Source organism: Aulostomus chinensis, chromosome 10 (genome assembly GCF_037954235.1).
Source record: "Aulostomus chinensis isolate RoL2024-O1b breed Wild chromosome 10, RoL_Achi_v1.0, whole genome shotgun sequence".
NCBI classification, from domain to species: Eukaryota; Metazoa; Chordata; class Actinopteri; order Syngnathiformes; family Aulostomidae; genus Aulostomus; species Aulostomus chinensis.
The window spans coordinates 17,076,890-17,098,547 of NC_141329.1; the positions used below are offsets into that span (position 1 = coordinate 17,076,890).

Here is a 21,658-nt window from a genome sequence, read left to right on the forward strand (position 1 = left end):
TGGACAATGAGAGAATTTATGAGACTTTTTTTAATCCTGATATGATTTATATTGACGCAAGCTCTGCAAAATTGTCACAATTGGGTGACACAAATCGAGCGTTAGCGTTAGTTCTGTCAGGCCGTGGTAGTCAAGCGCTATTGGCTTCCCGTCCATCAATCAAACTGATCAATCAGCTGATCACAGCTGCTCAGCATCAGCTGATCAAATCCCTTGCTTCTGATTGGCCCCTCTCAACTTAAATATCACCCGGCCTCAACTCCGGCTCTGCTAGCTTCTGGCTGCTGCTCTACCTGCGTCATCGCTGCTATCTGCTGCTACCTGCTGCTACCTACTGCAATCTGCTGCTATCTGGTGCTATCTGGTGCTATCTGCTGCTACCTACTGCAATCTGCTGCTATCTGCTGCAATCTGCTGCTGCTATCTACTGCAGCCTGCTGCTGCTGCTATCTACTGCAGCCTGCTGCTGCTATCTGCTATCTGCTGCTGCTGCAACTTGCTACCCTCCACCTCCCCAGCTCCACCTTGTCGTGTATACATGGCATAGTTCGTTCCATGTCATGTTGCTGCTCTGTTCACGGGGTATGTTTGCTCTTCCAGTCTTAAACTGGGAGAACCTTCCCTCACGCTGCTGGTCCCCTGTTTCATGGTGCTCATGAAAAATTTCGCAGGGGACTCCTCTGAACAGAGCCATACCGCCAATTTGTACTATAATAAACAAATCAAGCTCATTATCATCTTTTGTGTTTCTTGACGTGAATGGACCTGACAGAATGTCTTTTCTGCTCTTCGTTTAAAGATAAGCAGTCTGTCTAAAACTATGTCTGAAACTTTATTTATCAACCCTGTCACACTCATTTTCGGTCTTATCTTTTTCTGAAACATGGTTAAATGACAATATTATCAGTTTTTATCCTATGTGGAACTATAATTCCACTCACTTAAGCAGAAACAGCAGGACAGGAGGAAGAGTTTCTTTGTACGTGTCAAATGTTTATAATTTCACCACATGAAAGGATTTAAGTGTTGATTTTACATGACATTTGTGGAATCTGTATTCATTGACATTGCATTAGGGAGAAAAATGATAAAAGTTGGATATATTTATAGACCACCCTATTCAGATATAAATACATTTAATGATGCATGATACTCTACATTAGAAATCATAAACAAGGAACACAAATTGTGTGCATTATTTCAAAATTAGCTTGCTCAAAGATGATCTGGCATCCACAACAGACTTCCTGACTACAGTTTACTCTGTATATCTTTATCCTTTAATTACTAAGCCATCTTGTATCACTAGCTCATCAGCCTCACTAATTAACAATATCCTCTTTAATTCTCTGGATTTCAAAACCACTTTGGGTCTGTTGATGTGCAGCATTTCAGATCATCTCCCAGTATTCCATATTGTTCACACTATAGATCCTCCTAAATCTATAAATGCCAGTTCCCCTTGTGGCCAACTCAAATTTCGCAAGTTCACTAAAAATAACCTGGAATACTTCAAAACAGCCATTGGGTACATCTCTTGAGAAGAGGTTCTCAGGCTACAAGATGTTAATGCAGCTTATCACCTGTTCATAGAAATGATTAATTCTGCTCTAGAATCATCCTTTCCTTTGATCAACTCTAAGTTTAAAATAGATCTTTCTAAAGGGAGACCCAGGATCACTGAAGATCTAAAGACACGCTCACGTAAAAAAATGAACTCTATAAGACAGCTGTTACTAACTCCACCCCTGTTAACATAGAAACGTATAAGAAATGTGAAAACAAATGTATGGCTGATGTAAGGAGAGAGAAAAGCACTATGCAGACAAATTCACACAAACTTCAAAAAATATAGTCAACCTGGAACCTCATTAATCATTTGTTGTATTTGCAAGAAATCAGCAGCAACTGCACCTGCAGAGATGCATGGGAGAGAGTGGATCTTATCAAACCCTAATGAAATAGCTGATGGCTTTAACAGTTTTTTTTGTTAATGTTGCCTCTGATCTGGCATCAAGTGTCTTGGTGAAAAATGCCTTCGATCCTCCAACTACACTGGAAGTACACAACATCATCACGGAATTAAAGAATTCTGCCCCAGGGCATGATGGTATAAATCTTTCACTGATTATTTATATATTGTGTTTCTTTATTTGCTATAGTTTATTTGTTAGCCTTATAAAGCTAATTTGATTATGATTATTGAAAGGGGTGTAAGTTATGTACAAGCCTTTTTGACTTTGTTCCCTCCTTGGACCATTGTTGTTAATGTAAATAATAACAATAAAATAAGTCTATGTAATCTCAGTTCCTTCCAGTCTTGTCAGAATCTGTTCATGGTACAATAGAAAGTAACTTCTGTCTAACTGAGTAGAGGCTGCTGCTTCTTGGCAAAACTAAATCATACTACTTCAAATGACCAAATATGGAATGTTTCAGATCTGACTTGTAAGCACGGCAATTACAATGTTCATCACGTCTCTTGCCTGTGTTTTACTATTCCTTATCCCTATGACAACAGCAGAGCAGGAGGTGGCGGGTTGTGTCTTGGGGCTCCAGCCCTTAATGTTTTCTCAAAAGGCTGAATCTTTGAGATTTTTAAAATAACTTCAACTTTGTGTCATTTCCCTTTGTTTCTTTGACTGCAGCAGCATCTCAATGGGGCAGAAGTTATAACCACAGTGCTGATACATTATAAAACACGAAGCTTTCAGAAACAACATTACAGCACCACTGTGCTCTGAAACCCATTATTTCTTCACCTAACAGTGCACTGAATCCATTGGCTTGAAAAATAGAGCCTATAGCTGCTATAAATGGGAAAACATACCCCCAGACCCGTGGTGTATATCGTTGTGTTGTGTGGTTCCTCATTTGTTTTACGATATCTGCACATGGAACATTGGCATACCAAAGGTCAGTAAAAGGTTTTGACTTTTCCAAATTTCGTAATAGTTTATCTTTATAGTAGTAGTTTAGTTTTCTTTATATTGTAGTTTGGGGGGGGATTGTTTGTGGTGGTTTCAATAATGTTTATTGCAGGTCTGTAACAGTAATGTATACTGCATACACATCTACCACCCAATCTTGAAGGCACATTTCAGATTTATTTAAGCAAGGATGTATGGGGTAGTAATATATTGCAGGGGTCTTAACTTCAGTAGATTTGGGTCAGAGTGATGTCCCTGTAGAGAACCAACAGTAGTGTATGACTGAGGTGCTCCTAAGCACTGTGAATTTTAAATTCCCACCTAAGTAAAAGCAATATCCGTTTACCTATCCACAGTATCTTCAACATTGTAGCTATATTACATTCACCCTCAGAGACATCCCCTTCTTTGTCAGATCACCCTTTTGAAATGGAAAGTGCTGCTGTGGAATCACAGACTGTGCAGCATATGTAGGAATGCCAGGGAATGCTGCAATTGAAAACTTTAGAACCTAAATAGAGGGCAGTCAGTAGGAAAAAGCAGACGTGAACAGATACTGATTTTTGAGGTAGGAGTTTATTTGGGGGAGAGAGAACATATTGCATTAGACCCCATCATCAGCAGTGCAATGCTGGGTGTCATGAGCTACTGCCACTCACACCTACTGAAGGTAAGGCAAGGCAAGGCAAATTTAGTGTAGCACATTTCTGCAACAAGGGAACTCAGGGTGCTTTATGTTTAGTGCAAAAGAAGAGCATAATGAAAAAATACTTACATATGAAATATTACAAAACAGGAGAAGGAAATAAAACAGCTGAAATATGAGAAAAGAAAAGAAAACAGAATAAGACAGTCAAGACAGGAGCAAAAACAGACACAGTCCAAAATAGTAAAATGATCTTATAGTGCAATGTAGAAATAATAACTCAGTAAAAAAGCAGTGGCAAACATAAATGTGAGTCTTGATTTAAAGGCACTGAGGGTTTTTGCAGACCTGAATTTTTCTCTGACTTTATTCAAGATATTTGGTGCATAGAGACTAAATGCTGCCTCACCATGTTTACCTCTGACTCTGGGTACAGACAGTGGACCTATCCCAGATGATCTGAGAGGTCTGAATGGTTCATTGTTTAGTAAGTCCTCAGAAATGTATTTTGGCCCTTAAACTATTTAATGCTTTATAAACCAGCAGGAGTATTTTGAAACATAGTCTCTGGGAGACTAGAAGCTAGTATAAAGACCTGAGAACTAGAGTGATGTGGTCCATTTTCTTGTCATAAGTGAGGACTCGAGCAGTGGCGTTTTGAATCAACTGCAGCTGTCTAATGCATTGTTCTGGGAGACTGGTAGAGACATCATCACAATAGTCGAGCGTGCTGAAGATAAATGTATGGATACGTTTATCCAAATCCCACAGAGACATGAGTCTTTTCATCCTTCATATGTTTTTTTAGGGGTGGCACGGTGCTGCAGTGGTTTGCACTGTCACCTCACACAGCAAGAAGGTTCCAGGTTTGAGCCCCGGCTTGAGCATGGGATCTTTCTGTGTGGAGTCTGCATGTTCTCCCTGTACCTGCATGGGTTCTCTCTGGTACTCCGGCTTCCTCCCACAGTCCAAAGACATCAAGAGGGGACGAGGCTGATTGATACTCTAAATTGACCGTAGGTGTGGCTGTGAGTGTGAATGGTTGAATGTTTATACGTGTTGGCTCTGCAATGGACTGGCGACCCATCCAGGGTGTACCCCACCTCTCACCTGAGGCAGCAGGCTCCAGCCCCCCATGACCCTTAACCGGATAAGCGGTAAAAAATGGATGGATGGATGGATGGATGGATGTTTTTTAGGTGATAGTATGTTGACTTTATAATTGTCTTCATGTGACTGTCCAGATTTAGGTCTTAATCCATAACTACATCCAGATTTCTTGCTTGATCGTTGTTTTAAACATTACTGATTAAAGCAGGGCACTGACTTTTAATTACGTCTCTCCGACACCAAAAACAATCACCTCAGTTTTGTTTGTGTTTAACTGAAGAAAATTCCTGTACATCCAGTCATCGATTTGATAAATGCAGGTACTTAGTGTTTGTATAGGCGATATGGTTATATAGATTTGTGTGCCCTCTGCATATTTATGGTAACTTATTTTGTTGCTTCCATAATCTGAACTGGTGGAAGCATGTAGATGTTAAACAGAAGAGAACCCAGAAAGTAGCCTTGGAGAATTCCACCTGAAATGTTTCCGCTCAGATGTGTAGTTGCCTATAGTTAGAAAGTAGTCTTTTTTTAATGTATGATTCAGACCAGTTCAGAGTTGTGTCAGACAGTCTCGTATTCTTGTGGTTGACCGCATCAAATACAACACTCAGGTCCTAAAATACCAAAAGTGAAATTTTTCCACTGTCTGTGCTCAACAGATGTCATTTAACACCTGAGCAAGACCAACTGCAGTGCTGGAAGACATCAAAACAGTTGTTCAGTTCCATGAAGACTTCGGGTGCCGCAACATAGCTTTTTCAATGGTTTTACCTGAGAGTAGGAGGTTTGATATGGGTCTATAATTTTGCATTACACACTTCTCCTGATTGTTCTTTTTTTTTTGGTAGTGGTTTGAGAACTGCATTTTTCAAGGCCTGTGGGAAAACATCTGAGAGAAGACACATGTTTTCGTTCTGTGTCAGATCTAGGATCATGACACTAGAGACTTTTGTGTGGAGGCATATGGGCAGAATATAAGGACAGCAGGAGGAAGATTTCAGAGGTTGTATAATGTCCTCCAGGTTTCTATGGTTAAATGGATAAAACTGTGCCATGATATTTAAACTGGTTTTAGGTGAACACATGTATCCTAGATTTGATGTGGAGGCATTGACAGCTTGTCTAATATTCTCAATTTTGTTGGTAAAAAAGGCAGGAAAATTTATTGCTGGCCTGAGTAGACAGCTTTTCAGGAGCTACTGACACAGGAGGATTAATTAGCCTTTAAATGGTGACAGACAAGGTGTGTGTTGGTCTTGTTTCTGGTGATGTCAGAAAAGAAGCTTCTCTTTGTAAATCTCTTAATGCACCTGGAGGTATTTTTTCAGCTCTCACCAGTGTAGCATTTCTCTAGGGAGATCTCATCTTCTCAGGGACAGCCTTCACTTACTGGGAGAAATAGCATCAATAAAATTTGTAATTTTAGAGGTGAAACCATTTACCAGTTCATCAATGGAGGCCCATGGCAGGACAGGTGTTAGAGAGAAAACCTGATTAAATCTTCCAGCGTGTTTTCAAGGATGCATCGTTTAGTGAACATTTGTGTGCACAGAAATAGCGCACTCAAAGAAAACACAGGTATGATCGGACAGAGCAACATCAGTTATTACGACCTTTGAAATGCTAACATCTACCATGCGTGATTACATCATACAACCCCACTTGCATAAATCCAAAATATACCTTCAAACTTGCCTTGCATGCAGCTACAAAAGAGAAACAATACATTGAAACTGAATGTTGCCAATAAAAACAGAACAATCCAATAAAGGCATAATTACTGAGTCTGTAGCTTCCATGCTGTATCACTGTAATTCTCTTTTAGGGGAGGTGGTTATTACTGATTACAATGGTAATGACATTAAGCTATTCCCTGGTCAAATATTACTAAATTTATATCCTTAAGTTGAATGTCTTTATAAATACAGAAATTTTAGAATTTGCATTGATTAGATGTCAGATGTCTTATGGCCAAAATATGGTTTATTAATAAAGAATTTGGCTTATTTACAGGTTAACCAATGAATATGAAGGGTATTGGATGTGCTTATATTATATACAAATGAAGAAAATCTAGTATGAAGTTCAGCACAACATCTCTAAGCAAGTAAGTGATTTAGAGGAGACTCTGCTTTACTTTAGTATTCCAGAGTTGCAGAAGTCAATGGGGATGAGCTATCTCAGCAGGGATCGATTGCAAATGAGAACTGCTCAGGCTGATGCACCAGCTGTCCACAGAATTGGAGTAGAAAAAAAAAATCAATGAGTGAATGCTTGAATGGCCAACCAAGAATTTTTTTTTCGGGGAAGAATCAGATTTTGTTTTAAATATCTGGAATAAGAAAATGTTATTTAACTGAATGCATAATGACATCAACTGTTAGTGTCACCACCATCCATTGTCTAATCTGTTTCATGGTAGCTGGGGGCCTGAGTGTCTCCCAGCTGTCACCTGGTAAGAAGCAGGGTAATTCCTGGACAGGTAGCCAGTCCATCCTAGGGCAGTGCCAATACAATGTTTACCCTACAATGTTTACCCAAATGCACAATAGCCAGACTTCCAGAGAGCCACAGCTCTATTGAGCCAAGTATTCCTGTTTCCCTCCTCCTCTCCTCCCTGCACATTTTGGAACTGTCACTACCACTACTTGTTGCACTTTGTAGTTTGGCCTTGGTGTCTCGCAGTCTCTCTGTGTTTCCACAGATCCACCAGAGCCCCAACCGCCGCCTGCATCGCCCCCCCCCCCCCCCCCACTCCTTATTCCCCACTGTTACACCGGCCTGCGCTCCCCTCCCATGAACCAGTGTACCGTCCAGTCCCCCATCAAGTTGGCTTGCTCTCCCTGCCTCCCCTACCAGAAGCTTCCTTCTTCAGCTGTTATTAACATTTCCATGTTTCCCACATTTTGTATTGTAAACTGTTTTGTTGTCTGTCACAACATCTACTGCACGTCTGTCCGTCCTGGGTGAGGGATCCCTCCTCTGTTGCTCACCCTGAGGTTTCTCAGATTTTTCCCTGTTAAAAGGGTTTTCTATGGAGTTTTTCCTCAGTCGATGTGAGGGTCTAAGGGCAGAGGATGTTGTAATGATGCCATGTGAAGCCCTTTGAGACAAACTGTTTGTGAAAACGGGCTATACAAATAAAATTGCCTTGCCTTGCCTTGCCTAGTAATGACTTTATGAAAGACAGTTTACCCCTAGTTAGTGCCTCTCTCGTAAATATCTTCAAGTTGTCCCTGTCATCTGGTTACATTTCATAATCCCTTAAAACAGCAATAATTTCACCTCTTCTCAAAAAGCTAATCCAGAATCATAAGTTTTTGCCAACTAACCACTAATATCTACGCTTCCCTTCTCTCCAAAATTATTGAGAAAGCAGTTGCTAAACAGCTTTGGGAATTTCTTCAAAGCAACAGCTTATTTGAGGATTTCCAGTCAGGTTTTAGGGGTTCATCATAGCACAGAAACAGCATTAGTCAAAGTTACTAATGACCCTCTACTGTTCTTGTTAGATCTTAGTACAGCTTTTGATCCCATCGACCATCATATCCTACTGCATAGACAGGAACATGCGATTGGTATTAAAGGAACTACACTAGTTTAAGTCATATTTAATAGGTGGATCTCAGTTTGCACTCATTAATGATGATTCTTTTGTGACCACTAGTTAGCTATGGTGTTCCACAAATGTCTGTGCCTTGAGCAGTAGTCTTCACTCCATATCTTCTTCCATTAGGTCACATTAGGCCAGTGGAAAACACTCATCCTTATGCAGACGATATGCAGCTGTGTTATTTATGTATTTAAATAAAACCATTCAGCCAACTAAACTTGAGGTCTGTCTAAAGGACATAAAACATGACCCACAGTTTCCTATTACTACATTCTGACAAAACTGAAGGTATTGTGCTTGGCCCAAAACACATTAGAAACACCTTATCTAATGTGGCAAGTTCAACGATGGCATTACCTTGGCCTCCAGCACCATCATCTGTATGTTGTCTTTGAACAGATCTTCAGAGATATCTCTCCTATCATGGCTCCTTGTCAAAATTTCAAACAGACTTAAAAATGTTTCTTCTAACATACAAAGCCCTCAACAATCATGCACCTTCCTACCACACAGAGCTCATCGTTCCCCTCTTTCCAGCTAGAATCCTACACTTAGATTACTTGTGGTTCCGTAAGGTAGAAAAGGAGCCAGAGCCTTCAGTTATTAGTCTCCTGTCCTATGGACTTGTCTCCCAGTTTTGGTCGGGAGGCAGCTGCCTTCCATACATTTAAGAGTAGACTTAAGACATTCTTTTTTTTTTTGCTAAAGGCTATAGTCAGGATTGGATTAGGCTAGCCCTTAGATATGCTGCTTTAGGCTGAGACTTCAAGGGGATCTCCTATGATGTACTAAGCGCTGCTCCCCTCTCTGTCCTGCTGTACTCATTCAAAACCCCTTACATTTTTGTTACTAACTTGACTTCTTCGCTGGACTCCTTTTGATTTCTCATTGGAGAATTGTAGGGTGTAAATTAATTGAAAGAATGTGGTTCTAGAACTACTCTGCTTGTAGAGTGCCATGAGATAACTTTTGATGTGATTTGGCACTAATCAAATGAGACTGAATTGACATGACTTGTCATAGAAGTGATTTTCAAGAAATATAACAGCTCTTCCCTTCATTTGATTCTCCAACTCAAACTGGACCTGTTACGAGGAAAGCATCTGTTATCACATTCCTTTTGTAAAAGAAAACATCTACAGTTGGGATGTCTTTGTGTTTGTATTGCTCATTGTAGATTGCTGAACCAGAATGAAGAAAGTACATTTGAAAACGACCTCTGTTGGAAATAGTTACTGTCATAGTTTTTGTTTGGGGAGTTATGCACCACATAAACAACTAGAAATGCGCAAACGTCCATGAAGTCAAACATTCGGCACTTTCGTGCTGAGTCCCTGAGTAAATGCTGCAAGCAAAGATGAGTGGGCCACCACTACCCCCTACACATGTTGCAGTGTGTGGTGTTCTGCTAAGCAAGAGGAAGGTTAAACTCTGTCATATATTGATTTTGCATGATGGAGCAGTACCTAATATTGCTTCTTGTGTTGATTAGGTAGCTGAAAGAACACACATCAGATATATATTATGTTATTGCAGTGTAACCATAAGAATAATTGGGCCAAACACAGGTAAAGCAGATGAGCACTTAATATGCTACACTAATGTTGTAATATGCATTTAACATAATTTTCATTCACCAACCAACACAGTTCAGGTTGTTAGGTATGATCAGAGCACCTGACATTGTGCGAGAGGCGGGGTTCACCCTGGACAGGTCGACAGTCCATTGCAGGCCATCGGGAGCAATCAGGGGTTCAGTATCATTCTCAAGGATACTCTGACATGGTCACCAGGGGAAGTGAGGGTGAAACTAGCAACCCTTTGGTTGCTAGATGGCTGCTTTATCTCCAAGACATGCTGCCCCATTGCCCATTCACTAGAGGACTTTGTTGATGTGGGGCAGAAAACTGCATTGATTTGACAGGTATCCGATCAGGGAGGATACTGTACCATAGTGATAGGAATGAAAACAGAACAGATAAACATGTCAATGTAACAGGCAAATTAACTTGCTATTTCAAAGTTTTTACAGTAAAAATAATGGTGTTGGGGCTCAGTGTATTTGTCCCTTTGTTTTCTCTGTTCTCTCTGTTCCCTCGTGTGTGTTTGTCTCCCATGTCTTTTTGTTCTGCGTTTGTGTGTCTGGAGTTTGGATGGAGCTGGAGATGCTTCAGGCCTTTATCTCTTACCTGCTGTTCATCACACATCTGCCTCTAATCTAGCAATCAAGTCACCTTTCTACCCTGCTTTATACAAGATCAGTTTATTCCTCCAATTATTGCCAGATCGTCTATTACCCCCGTGTGATCGTCTGGGTTCAACTACCAGATTCACCCAGCTTTCCTCCCTCAAAACTGGTTCTTCACCCCTTGCCTCTATCTCCCTGTGATCCTCAACCAGCCTCTGTGCTGTCACCTCAGGACCTCAACCCACTCTGCAATCTTCACCTTACTTCAATAAATTTAATAAACTCTCCTTGCTGTTGAAACCTAATTCAAGTGTCTGTGTCTGCCTCTTGGGTCAAGACATTCATTGGAACCTTGACAAATGGATTAATATCATAAGCTTCTTAAATGAATAGCCTCGCTACAGTCTGAAGTTATAATCATACAAAGCTTAGCCGTTACATGCTTCATAAATCTAGCTATTTGTGGAAACAAACAATTTGTGGTAATTTGAGGTGCGCAGGGTCAAATTTAATGAAACCATAACTGTTTTCTAATTCTCATGTGCCAATTAATGGCATTTAGGCCTCTTAAACAGAGGAAAGAGGACAAAAAAGACTTGTACATAGCACTGATGAAAGGATGGTTCAAATCCTAGAATTATCATAAATCCTGCCCCCTCCATGTTAGCTGAGGGACCTTGGGATAAACCGTGAAATCAAATTACATGTCAAATTCATTTTACCTGCAGATAATTTCTGTTGATTTTTTTGCTAGTTTTCTGTTTTGCCTTGTTCTAATTCTGGGAAATATTTGTCCCTTTAGTTGCAAATTGATCCACTATGTCACTAAATGTGTTTATTCGCTTTTTGCTATTGAGCAGGCAATGGGGAATGATCATTCTAATTGTCCTCTAGCGCAAAGTAAACATTGCATATCTGTGGTATTGACAAGGATAATGCAGATATCACTGTAAAAAAAACTGTCAAATGGCAACAGTTAAAGGCCATAAAATCTAAAATAGTATATACATTAGTAGTAGTAGCTAGTAAATACATTGAATAACTGTAAATCAAGGAACAATAGATAACTGTAATTTTTACAGTCATAATATGTAGAAAACACAGATTCTTTCTGTGAAAATTTACAAACATGGTAAAATTCATGGGGAAATACCGTAGAGTCACAGAAGAGAAATCAATGTAAAATTGACAGCATTATTCTGCTTAAATTAAAGATTTTGCTGATGTTTACATTTTAATTTACAGTATAAAACTGTAAAAAATTCTGCAAAATCATACCTTCATTTTTACAGGAAGAACATGTTATGTTAATATGGTCCAGAGGTAAATTCAATTTATATAAGGGAAACCATTTGAATGATTTTAAAAGCATCTCCAAACATCTGACTGATTTTAAAGGCATCTCAAAACATTTTTTTACAAGCATCTGAAAAAAAGCTGATGGATTCTAATAGCATCTCAAAACTGCTACATTTAAAAGCATCTTAAATTATGGGAATTATTTTAAAACTGTCTCAAAACCTGCTCAAAACTGAGCAGAAGTTGTATTTCCCCTCTACAGTTTGAGGATTGTGCGTTAGTTGACATTTCAAATCAGCCAATCAGCGCACGGTATCCGCCTCCCTCTGGGACCCTCCGAGCATCCCTCGGACTTGACGTCGCCATGGACTTCACCGTCAGAATCCACGGTCCTCACCGGTGGACTTTTAGGACTTTGCCTCAGCCAGAAGATACTTCGGTAAGTAAATGAACACAAGTTAAATACTTTTCGTTGAATTGTGTTTATTAGGGTTATCAACAGGGTTGCATTGCAGACAGCTAACATTGTGTAGCTTTACGTTTAACTACATTCGACTCTCATAACAGCCTGGAAACACCTATCATACAGGTGTCGACGTGTTTAGGAGACAGGGTGTCTTATTAGTCATCCTTTCATTCCTTTGACTACTTTTTAAAAATGCGGTGTGGGTTTATCCACTTGGCGGGCTAAAGTAGGATCCGTCTATGTGCTGGAGCATGTGGTTAGCCTGCGTGTGTTTACCCACTTGGCGGGCTAAAGTAGGATCAGTCTATGTGCTGGAGCTCATTGTGGTTATAACAGCGGCGTATTTGTGTATTGAAGATGTATTCTTGTACCGTATGTGGAGAAAACGTTCAGTCTGTAAAAGCAAATGTTTTGCATTGCAAACTGCACCGAAATGAACCCGACATATTTTTAAATGTGTTGGAGGAAGTTGTAAGCAGGTGTTTTCAGGCTATACGGCTTTAAAGTCGCACTTCTCCCGCCACCACAACAGTTCACCGACCAAACTCAGGATGTGACCATGACTCCGTTAAAATGCACCGTCTCACTTTGTCAACACCAGTGTGAGGGAACTAAACCGCTGATTGCTCACTTAATACTGCCAGTATTGAAGCCCATACAAGCCAGAAGACTGGTTGCTGCCTGGGCCCAAAAGGGTGAGTGTAAAACATTGACACCACTACACAGCACACTTCTCTTATAGAGCTGCACAAGTAATGTAATAGTTTAATTTCTCTAAGAGGAGAAAAACATTAAAGGTTTCATGATCTCAAGTCTCTTTTGTTATACTTTTACAGACTCCATTCACTCCAAGTTGGTATGATAGCACACTTCCAGGAAATGACTGGTGTGAGTTTGAAGAGGTCATACAGATGGTGCTTCTTTTACTGGCTCATTTTGATGCGAAGGAAGAGCATCTGTTCCATTTCGTTGAGAAGACCAGCACTGCTGCGGAGGTTCAGATGGAGAATGTGCCACCAACACCCTGCCTTATTGTGTGTGGTAAGTAAACTGAACCAAACCTGCAAGCTTTCTCTATCGGTATACTAACACCCACATGTACTTTTACTTGTTTATTTTCATGTTAGCTTGTAGACCATTTTGAGACAGTGGCTAACATTTTACCTGATAACAAGTTCTGCTAACAGTAGATTGTATGACTCTCATCCTATATTGAAATAAGTTCCATTGAATTTATGGCTGTTATTGAAGACCTTGTCATTAAAGTTTATTTTTTTGTTCGTTAATTCTTAGGGTCCTCCTGCTTTGCTGCTGAGACATTTATGCTGAGCATCGACAGAGATTGTCAACGACCACATCACTTCCTTCACATCTGCCATCTGCCTGATGTTTGGCAGTTACTACTGCCTCAACATACACTACCCAGTGGAACTACGGTCTACACTGGAGTTCCTCCAACGGTAATTTTTTTTTCTTTTTATAACATTAGAAAATGCAAGGCATTTGATATCCATCTGAGATTCTCTCTCTCGTATATATGAAGGTGTTTCTTTTCAATCAGACATGTAAATGTGTTGGTAGCTTACCTGTTAGCTGGTGCAGCTTTAATACAGACCGAGTGGAGGTAAGTAGCTCAAACATGTAAACAAAGATGGCTTAAAACGGGTAAGCTAACATAACACATTTACATGTGGTTTCTATATCTTCTCTGACATTTATACTAACAACGTGGGGGGAAAAAAGCTTGTTTAGTGGACTAACTTTGCCGGTGAAAGTGTGCCTGTTCACTTACCTTGTAACAGGTCTGCTATTAGCAGCGCTCCAGCTGTATCTGGACAACGACTAATATGACAACTAATATTTTAACCTCACTAGACACATGAAGCACATTTAAGATGATAGGAGACAGGTTGAAATTAACTGAAGTTTCCCTTTAGAGATTATTTTATTTTGATGTGAATGTTACTGTATGTACACTGATAGCACTTTGTGGTCAGATTTGTACAAAAATATGCACTTAAATTTTCTCAACTTAATTGTAAAGGTTTCTTGTTACAGTTTGTAAGTAAAGTGTGTTCAGTTTACTACAGTGGTTTTGACGTTGGAACAGAAAGTGAACTTGTTAACATTTCTTACATAATGTTGTTCTCATTCTTAGATATTTTGTGATATGTTCAAATATTTGATGGTTACAACATAACAAATATAAAATAAATATTTTCTATATTTGAAAAATTTTAAGGTGGATATTTTTTCTAGCTGTTGTGGTACATGAAGTAATTTGACAATATTAATTCATGCTCTGTCTATTAAGTTTACAGAATAGAATGAATGACAGTATACACTGTCTGGCAAGTTCTGCATCTGACAATTGAAATGCTAATTTGGCTGAATATTAAAAGTATATTTAGAATCTGATATTTTCTTTTTTATTACTTTTATTAAGTACATTTTTTAACCATTAAATAAACAGTATCAATACATTTTTTACCATAAAAGAAGAAAATATTTTACCGTAATTTAACAATAGAGTTATGGCAACCACAGCTGCCGGTGTTTTATTGCAAAATAAATACAAATTTTCAGGTAAAACAAGGTTTTCTTAAAATGTAAAAATTGTATTTTTTACAGTAATACAGTTCTGTTCTGCAAAATTTACAGTTGCCAAAACAGCATACCGTAAAGTCCTCTACATTGTCGCCATAATTTTTACGGTGAATTTCTGGCGATCACAGCTGCCAGTATTTCACCGTATATTTTACAGATTTTTTTCTTACAGTGTAAAGTAAAATTACTACCTTATAATGAGGCTTTTACAGTTTAATAATGTCTTGTGACCAAAGTTTTTCAGTGAAATTAAACGAGATTACATGTAAAATAAGCAACCACCAAATGTAAATTGTACAGTAAAAATGGCTGTAAATAATGGCATGGTCATGTTAATTTGGCTGAAAAGGGATGTTGAATTTACCAGTTCAGTGCGTCAGTTTTATGATGTTTTTTTGTAAATGATAACAGTTTTAAGTTGTAAAATTTACAGTTGGTTCTGTAATATGGTTTACATTCTACAGTATTTTTTACAGTATTTTTCTGGCAACCACAGCTGCCAGTTTTTTTTCCGTAAAAACAAAATGTAGCGCCTGTAGTCGAATTAGCAACGACAAATGACACTAACATTCTTGCTAGGTTCGGAGAGCTGGTAAGAGTTAGACGAGTACGATACCATGAGGTTAACAGTCGACAATTTATTGCAACAACAGTAATTATTTTGCAATGAATGAAAATATAATATAATATACAGAAAAATAGAGCTCTTTCAAAATGGTAGAAAAATAATAAAATAAAAAAATTCAAAAGAAAATGTCCTTCCTTCTTTGTAGAAGGTTAGAGTTCGGTTCAGTTTCCGTTTGTGTTCTGTGTGTGTAATGTTCAATGTTCAGTCCCTAAGGTTACTACCCGGGTAGATTTTTGTGTTATGTTCTTATCTGCATCACAAGTGAAGTGAGTAAATGTCAGAAGCTCCTCGGAGTGGATCCCACAGCTGGCCAGACCGTGCACCGTTCCGTCTGAATCGCTCGTCCTTATGGCTCGCCACCGAACCTCCTCGGTCCGGAATCGGAATGAAGTCTCAATCCATCAATAAAACCCAAAAGGAAAAACCAGTCTACACATAGAGTGTAGAACAAATAATCATTACTCTCTATTCAATGACATCTTTTTACTTTCACTTTTCACTCTACTTCTTCCATATATATACCCAAATAAAGGATACACTGCATTTAAATGAGTCTACATGTTTTTGCAGTACAATTTAAGTATTTTTACCATGACTATTATTTATCATGAACTTATATTTCAACATAAATAAACTTATTTATTTCAGTAAAGCTCTTATTTTTCGAAACAGCTCTTTGAATCAATATTTATCTTTCCAACAACAGTACTTATCTTTTTAACCATGAATTTTATCTCTTTTTAACCATGAAGTTACAATATTAACTTATTCTTTTTAACAGCATACATATTTAACCAACTTTAGTGCAAAACCCTCAAAACATTCATTTCAATGACCATGAAAATAATTAACATGAACTGGTACCAAAAAACCATATTTCTGTACCATAGCTGTCTCCATTTCTCATCATTAATCACAGTAAAGGCTCGTTAGCTTAACAAGCTAATAGCACGTTAGCTTGTATAGCCTCACAATTAGCATTCACATCACCTTTTGCAGGTAAAATCCAGAGTTAGCTTAGCGGCGATTAGCCGCGATTACCGTTAGCTTCGCGCTAGGTCATTAGTGATCTTTTTACAGCTTGTTTACAGAGTATACAATGATACCACAGGTACCAGAGTAGGTTTAAGACATTAAGGAAACATATCATGGACTCCGACTGGTTTTATGAACATGCTTCAGTAACAGGAATTTCCTCATATCATGCTAATACCAACAGCTAACCTGAGGCTTAGCCAGTAACATAGCATTTCTCTAACCGGAGTTCTCAGAGGCTTACACGGTGAAACTCGGCTCCGCTCTCGTTCACTCACACTCACACTCACACGACTTTTCCCCGGTTCGTCAGCTCGTTCCATGTGCGAGTGCTCTGTTCAGTGGCTCAGCTCTGACTAAGACGGCGCTCGGTGCAGACCTTGACCACGTACAGGTCAAACCGAGATCACGTTCAATGTGTCTGACGTTATGCATAGGGGTGATGCGCCACCAAGTAGTGAACTGAGGTACTACATCTAAATCACAAATATTGGTTTAGTAACCATGTGGGTTACACAACTTTTTTTTTTTACAGTGTTAGCTGACCTGTGGTGTTCTTGTAAACAAAATTGCATCTACATTACATTTTGTTACTCAGTAAAACATACACATACACACTTCCAAATATGTCACTCCTGTCTTTTATTGCATAGCAGATGTCTCCTCTTTTTATCCAGTCCTTTCTGCAGTCCACACCTACCCTCTGAAGAAACCAGCTGCACTCCATGAATGTCTGGCAGCAGAAAATCAACCAGCTGCTGATAGATGGGACTCACCCAGAAGGTCAACCCAAGGACGGACAGTCCTGATCATGAAGGACCCCCGCAAGGGTGCAATCCCATCCAACTACCAACCAATAACTTGCTTCCGCACAACATGGAAACTCTTGACAGGCATCATATCGGCTTTCACCCTAAGTCCAGTACCCTGAGACTGTACTCTTAGCAGAGAGAGTGAGGCTAAGGTCTGGCAGCATCAAAGCCACTGTCCAGGATGAAACAACCAATATCCAAGAATACATCAGGAATATGGCTCCCAAAGATGGAATGCTGAGTGAATAACCTTGATTAGGAGACACTTTGCAATGCAGAAGAAGAGGTGGATGAACCATAATGGAGGGACAAGCACCTGCTTTGCATGTACCACCAACAGATAGAAGAAGTGGCTGATATCAAGAAATCCCACCAGTGGCTGGAGAAGGCTGAACTGAAACTTGTGGCAGCATGAGAGCAGGCCCTTAGTACAAGACTGATAGAGACCAGGGTCTACCAAACCAGAGAGGACCCCAGATGCAGGCTGTGCAAAGATGCCCTTGAGACAGTAGCAGTGGAGCATAGTAGCAGGGTGTAAGATGCAGGCAGGAAGAGAGCACATAGAACAACATAACCAAGGAGCTGGCAAATTGTACAGGAAGATCTGCACTGAGTGTGGGCTGGAAGTCTCAAGGTTAGAATGAAAGCCTCCTCCTAATATGGTGGAGAACAACTTAGCTAAAATCCTATGGAACTTCAAGATCCAGACTAACAAAATGGTAATGGCTATGACCGGACATTGTGTTGATGGACAAACAATCGAAGAAGTTAATGGTGATAGATGTAGTGATCCCAAGCAACATGAGAAGAAGGAATATGAATAGCTTGATAAATCCCATGGGCTGAAAGAGAAGCTATAGAAGATGTGGGGAGTAAAGGCAAAAGTGGTGCCAGTAGTCATCAGAGTACAGAGGCTGTGACCCCCAAACTGGGAGAGTGGCTCCAGCAGAGTCCAGGTAGAATATCTGAGGTCTCTGTCCAGAAGACTGCAGTCCTAGGAACAGCTAAGATACTGTGCAGAACCTTCAAACTCAAAGGCCTCTGGTAGAGGATCCAAGCTTGATTATGATTTATTATGCATTATGTTTGAGTGACCATAAACTTCCAAAACCATTCGCTTTTGAAAAATGGAAGCAAACCATCTCGACCAACAGTTCAGCATTGAGATATGTGTTGCAAAGACTGACAAAAAATGTTTAACTATTTGTTGTCTAAAAATGCCATCGTAGCATGAGACTGTTTTGATGAAATGTGATGTGAAATTTTGTCCAATTTACTTAGTTTGATCTGTCATTATCTGTACATGTTTACCTCTCACATCTTGAGTTGATAGACTCAGGACCTGTTCCTTTTCTCTTCAATAAGCAAGGCAAAGATTTATCTTTATTAGAGCGATGTCAAAGGTACTTAACTATTTTAAACAGGAGCATGAGTCACAGCAACTTTGAAATGCCATTGCCAGTTAAACTTCTCACAGAGGAAGCTAAATTACGCTTTTTATCTATTTTTCATCCGTGAAAAGTTGTCAAATTCCCTTTTTAGTTATTCAAAATCAAATATTGTGTCATTATTTACATGATTTGTATGCAATAACAGTAAATGCCAGAGACTGCACCATGGGTCAGCTGTCCCCATTTGACTCTAATATGAAACACCTTTCTGGGAAATGATGTTGACTTGACATGATGTGCCTTCTAGACATGTTGGTATAATGAAAAAAACATTGGCAACTGGAAGTCTGTGCTGGTTGAGCTGATTTTTCTAAATTTTCAATTTACTTTCAGCTCAGCACCTACCCAAAACTGGTTTTATCTAGATTAATGTTTATTCACAATTTTGAAGGTGGTAAATGATACCATGGTAGAAATGTGAGATTTTTTCATGTGACCCTGCCATCTCAGTTTGTGGAACTGTGGAGGAGTGAACTCACCTCCTGGTTATGTAACAGCTGCACTTTGGTCTGTTTGGAAGGATGGAGGAGCAGCAGAGCTGAAGTGAAAGGGGATTCAACTGGAGGAACTCTACCACTGATCACCTATGTAATTTGCAGGTAAATAAAGTTCAATTGAACCTTTCATTACTTTATGATGGAAAACATACTATTAATCATTCATACACATATGTTTGCTTTGACATCCATCCATTGTCTTCTGCTTATTCCTACATTAAGGGTCGTGGGGGGGCTGGAGCCTATCCCAGTGGCTACGGGCGAGAGGCAGGGTTCACCCTGGACAGGTCGTCAGACCATAGCAGGGCCAACACATAGAGACAGACAACCATTCACACTCACAGTCACACCTCCGGTCAATTTAGAGTATCAATCAGCCTAGTCCCCAATTGCATATCTTTGGACGGTGAGAAGAAGCCAGAGTACCTGGAGAGAACCCACACAGGCACTGGGAGAACATGCAAACTCCACACAGAAAGATCCTGTGCCGGGACTCAAACCCAGAACCTTCTTGCTGTGAGGTGACAGTGCTGACCACTACACCACCATGACGCCCGTGTTTGCTTTGACAGCATTAGCAAATTAATCCAGTTACTACTCAGAGAAACCTTGTTATTTTGTCAAGCTGTCACCCAATTTTAACAATCTATATTCAAATATTTCCACTTTATGAACGCCTTCACTCTTGACTGTTTTCTCCTCTCTGAATCCCTCAATTTACAGTGATTTTTCCCGTACAACATTTCAAGAGCAAGTGTGTTTTTCCACTAGCTTTTTTTTAACATTTTAGTTTATTCTATACAGATTTATATAAAACTACAAACATTTGAGACTCTGAAAAATGGTTTTAAAATATCGTCAAAATCAGCTGATAGATTAATCTATTTCTTAATTTAATTTAATTTTATTCATCTTAAATTAGTAATTGGACCTTGAACAACAAAAGACTGTTTTCCTACAAGCTGTTTTCCTCACTGAAGAGCAAACCAACTGATATCCAATTCATTCACTGTTGATTCTGGTGTAATTCTAGGCTGATGTTTTCATATGTGTAGCACTGTGGTTCCAAAAAAACAACATTCATACTCGATGTTTCAGTGAAAGAACCGGTGCTAAAACAAAGAAGCTGCTAAAACCACAGGAATATGAACTTATGCTCTCACTTGAACATTTTTTAACAAAGCAATATTTATGTTGGCCACTGACATATTGTTATTATTGTTGTTATCGTCATTAATATATATGCTTTTGTTTTATTTCTCTATTCATTTGTTGAATATGGTTTACACATCTACTGCTTATCTCTTTGATTGTACAATTTTTTGTACTGGTACTTGTAGTTTGGTTTGTTGGGAATTTGTATCTGTATACCTGTTCAATCTTTGGAATAAAAAATAGTAGATGCTTCAGAGAGCTATGAGAGTGTATATGCTTTGTGAAAACCACAAAGCAATGTGTTGATACTGAAAAGAGAATGCAGTTTGGAAATACTTGAGCATTTTAAAGCGAGTTCTCCACAAATTGTACAAATAAAAAAAAATTGTTTTGGAGTAAAATTTGTGCTCATTCTTCATTTAATACAATTTTCTTCATTGAAATTCACCTTTCTCAGCAGCAAAAGTACATAAGTAGAAAATGTTTTTGTAAGAAGGCTTACCTCGATCTCGACACGGTGGAGTGTGATTTTCCACTACATGTATAAATATCATGAATGGTACCTTTTTAAAAAAGATCTGCTCTGAAATTGTATGAATGCTTCCTTTTTTCACATTCATTGGTGAAAGTACAATATTTCTGAGATCAATAAAAAATTAATTTTAAGAGACAGTCTTACAAGCATGTTATATTTTGGAAGCTGATACTGGTCCAAAATTCACAAGTGTTGTGAGGAACTTTAAAGCCTCTGGGTCCAGGATTATTGTATTTGAAGAATATTTTTGTGTGTCTTTGACATGGCCTGAGGGGCATGGACATGCCCTGAGGGCTTTTGTTTATTAAGAATTTTTTGCTTACTGAGTTCTTGCCGTGGTGTTGACTCTCCCATTACATACCACCTGATTTGAGCTCCTTGAACAATAACGATCCATTGAATGTGCGTGTCACTTTTAGAAAAAAAGGGAAGAAAAAAAGCTGCTGCAGGAACACTGAAGGAACTGCTGGAGAATAAATCGCCTTATTCAACATGTAATTAAACTAAACTCAAAACAGGTAAGAGAGAAGTTGGGCGGGCTGCTCAAAGAGAGTTGAAAGTTAACTGAAAGAAAATATTTTTTTACGCCTCTGTGACCAGAGCCCCAAAGATAGAAGGTATTATGTAAAAGTAGGCGTGTACATGAGGATACTCGCCTGCCCTGAATTTGGACTGTCAGGTAC

General features: G+C 39.1%; 1 protein-coding gene across 4 annotated transcripts; it reads left to right on the forward strand.

Moving 5' to 3' along the window:
• The first annotated feature begins 12,143 nt into the window (after positions 1–12,143).
• On the forward strand, positions 12,144–20,822 carry LOC147254532 (uncharacterized). 4 transcript variants are annotated; one of them, XR_015118062.1, is made up of 7 exons: positions 12,144–12,228; positions 12,788–12,950; positions 13,092–13,111; positions 13,203–13,296; positions 13,549–13,715; positions 19,309–19,387; positions 19,508–20,822. XR_015118062.1 is itself a non-coding variant. In XM_086215159.1 (6 exons), the coding sequence occupies exons 1-6, from the start codon at positions 12,154–12,156 to the stop codon at positions 17,230–17,232; spliced, it is 549 nt and encodes a 182-aa protein (XP_086071285.1). In that variant the 5' UTR covers positions 12,144–12,153; the 3' UTR covers positions 17,233–17,415. The 4 variants fall into 4 exon arrangements, 2 of the variants coding, with proteins under 2 accessions (XP_086071285.1, XP_086071284.1); XM_086215159.1 differs by lacking the exons at positions 19,309–19,387; positions 19,508–20,822 and adding an exon at positions 17,203–17,415; XM_086215158.1 differs by lacking the exons at positions 19,309–19,387; positions 19,508–20,822 and having other exon boundaries at positions 13,549–14,723.
• Positions 20,823–21,658: the final 836 nt, after the last annotated feature.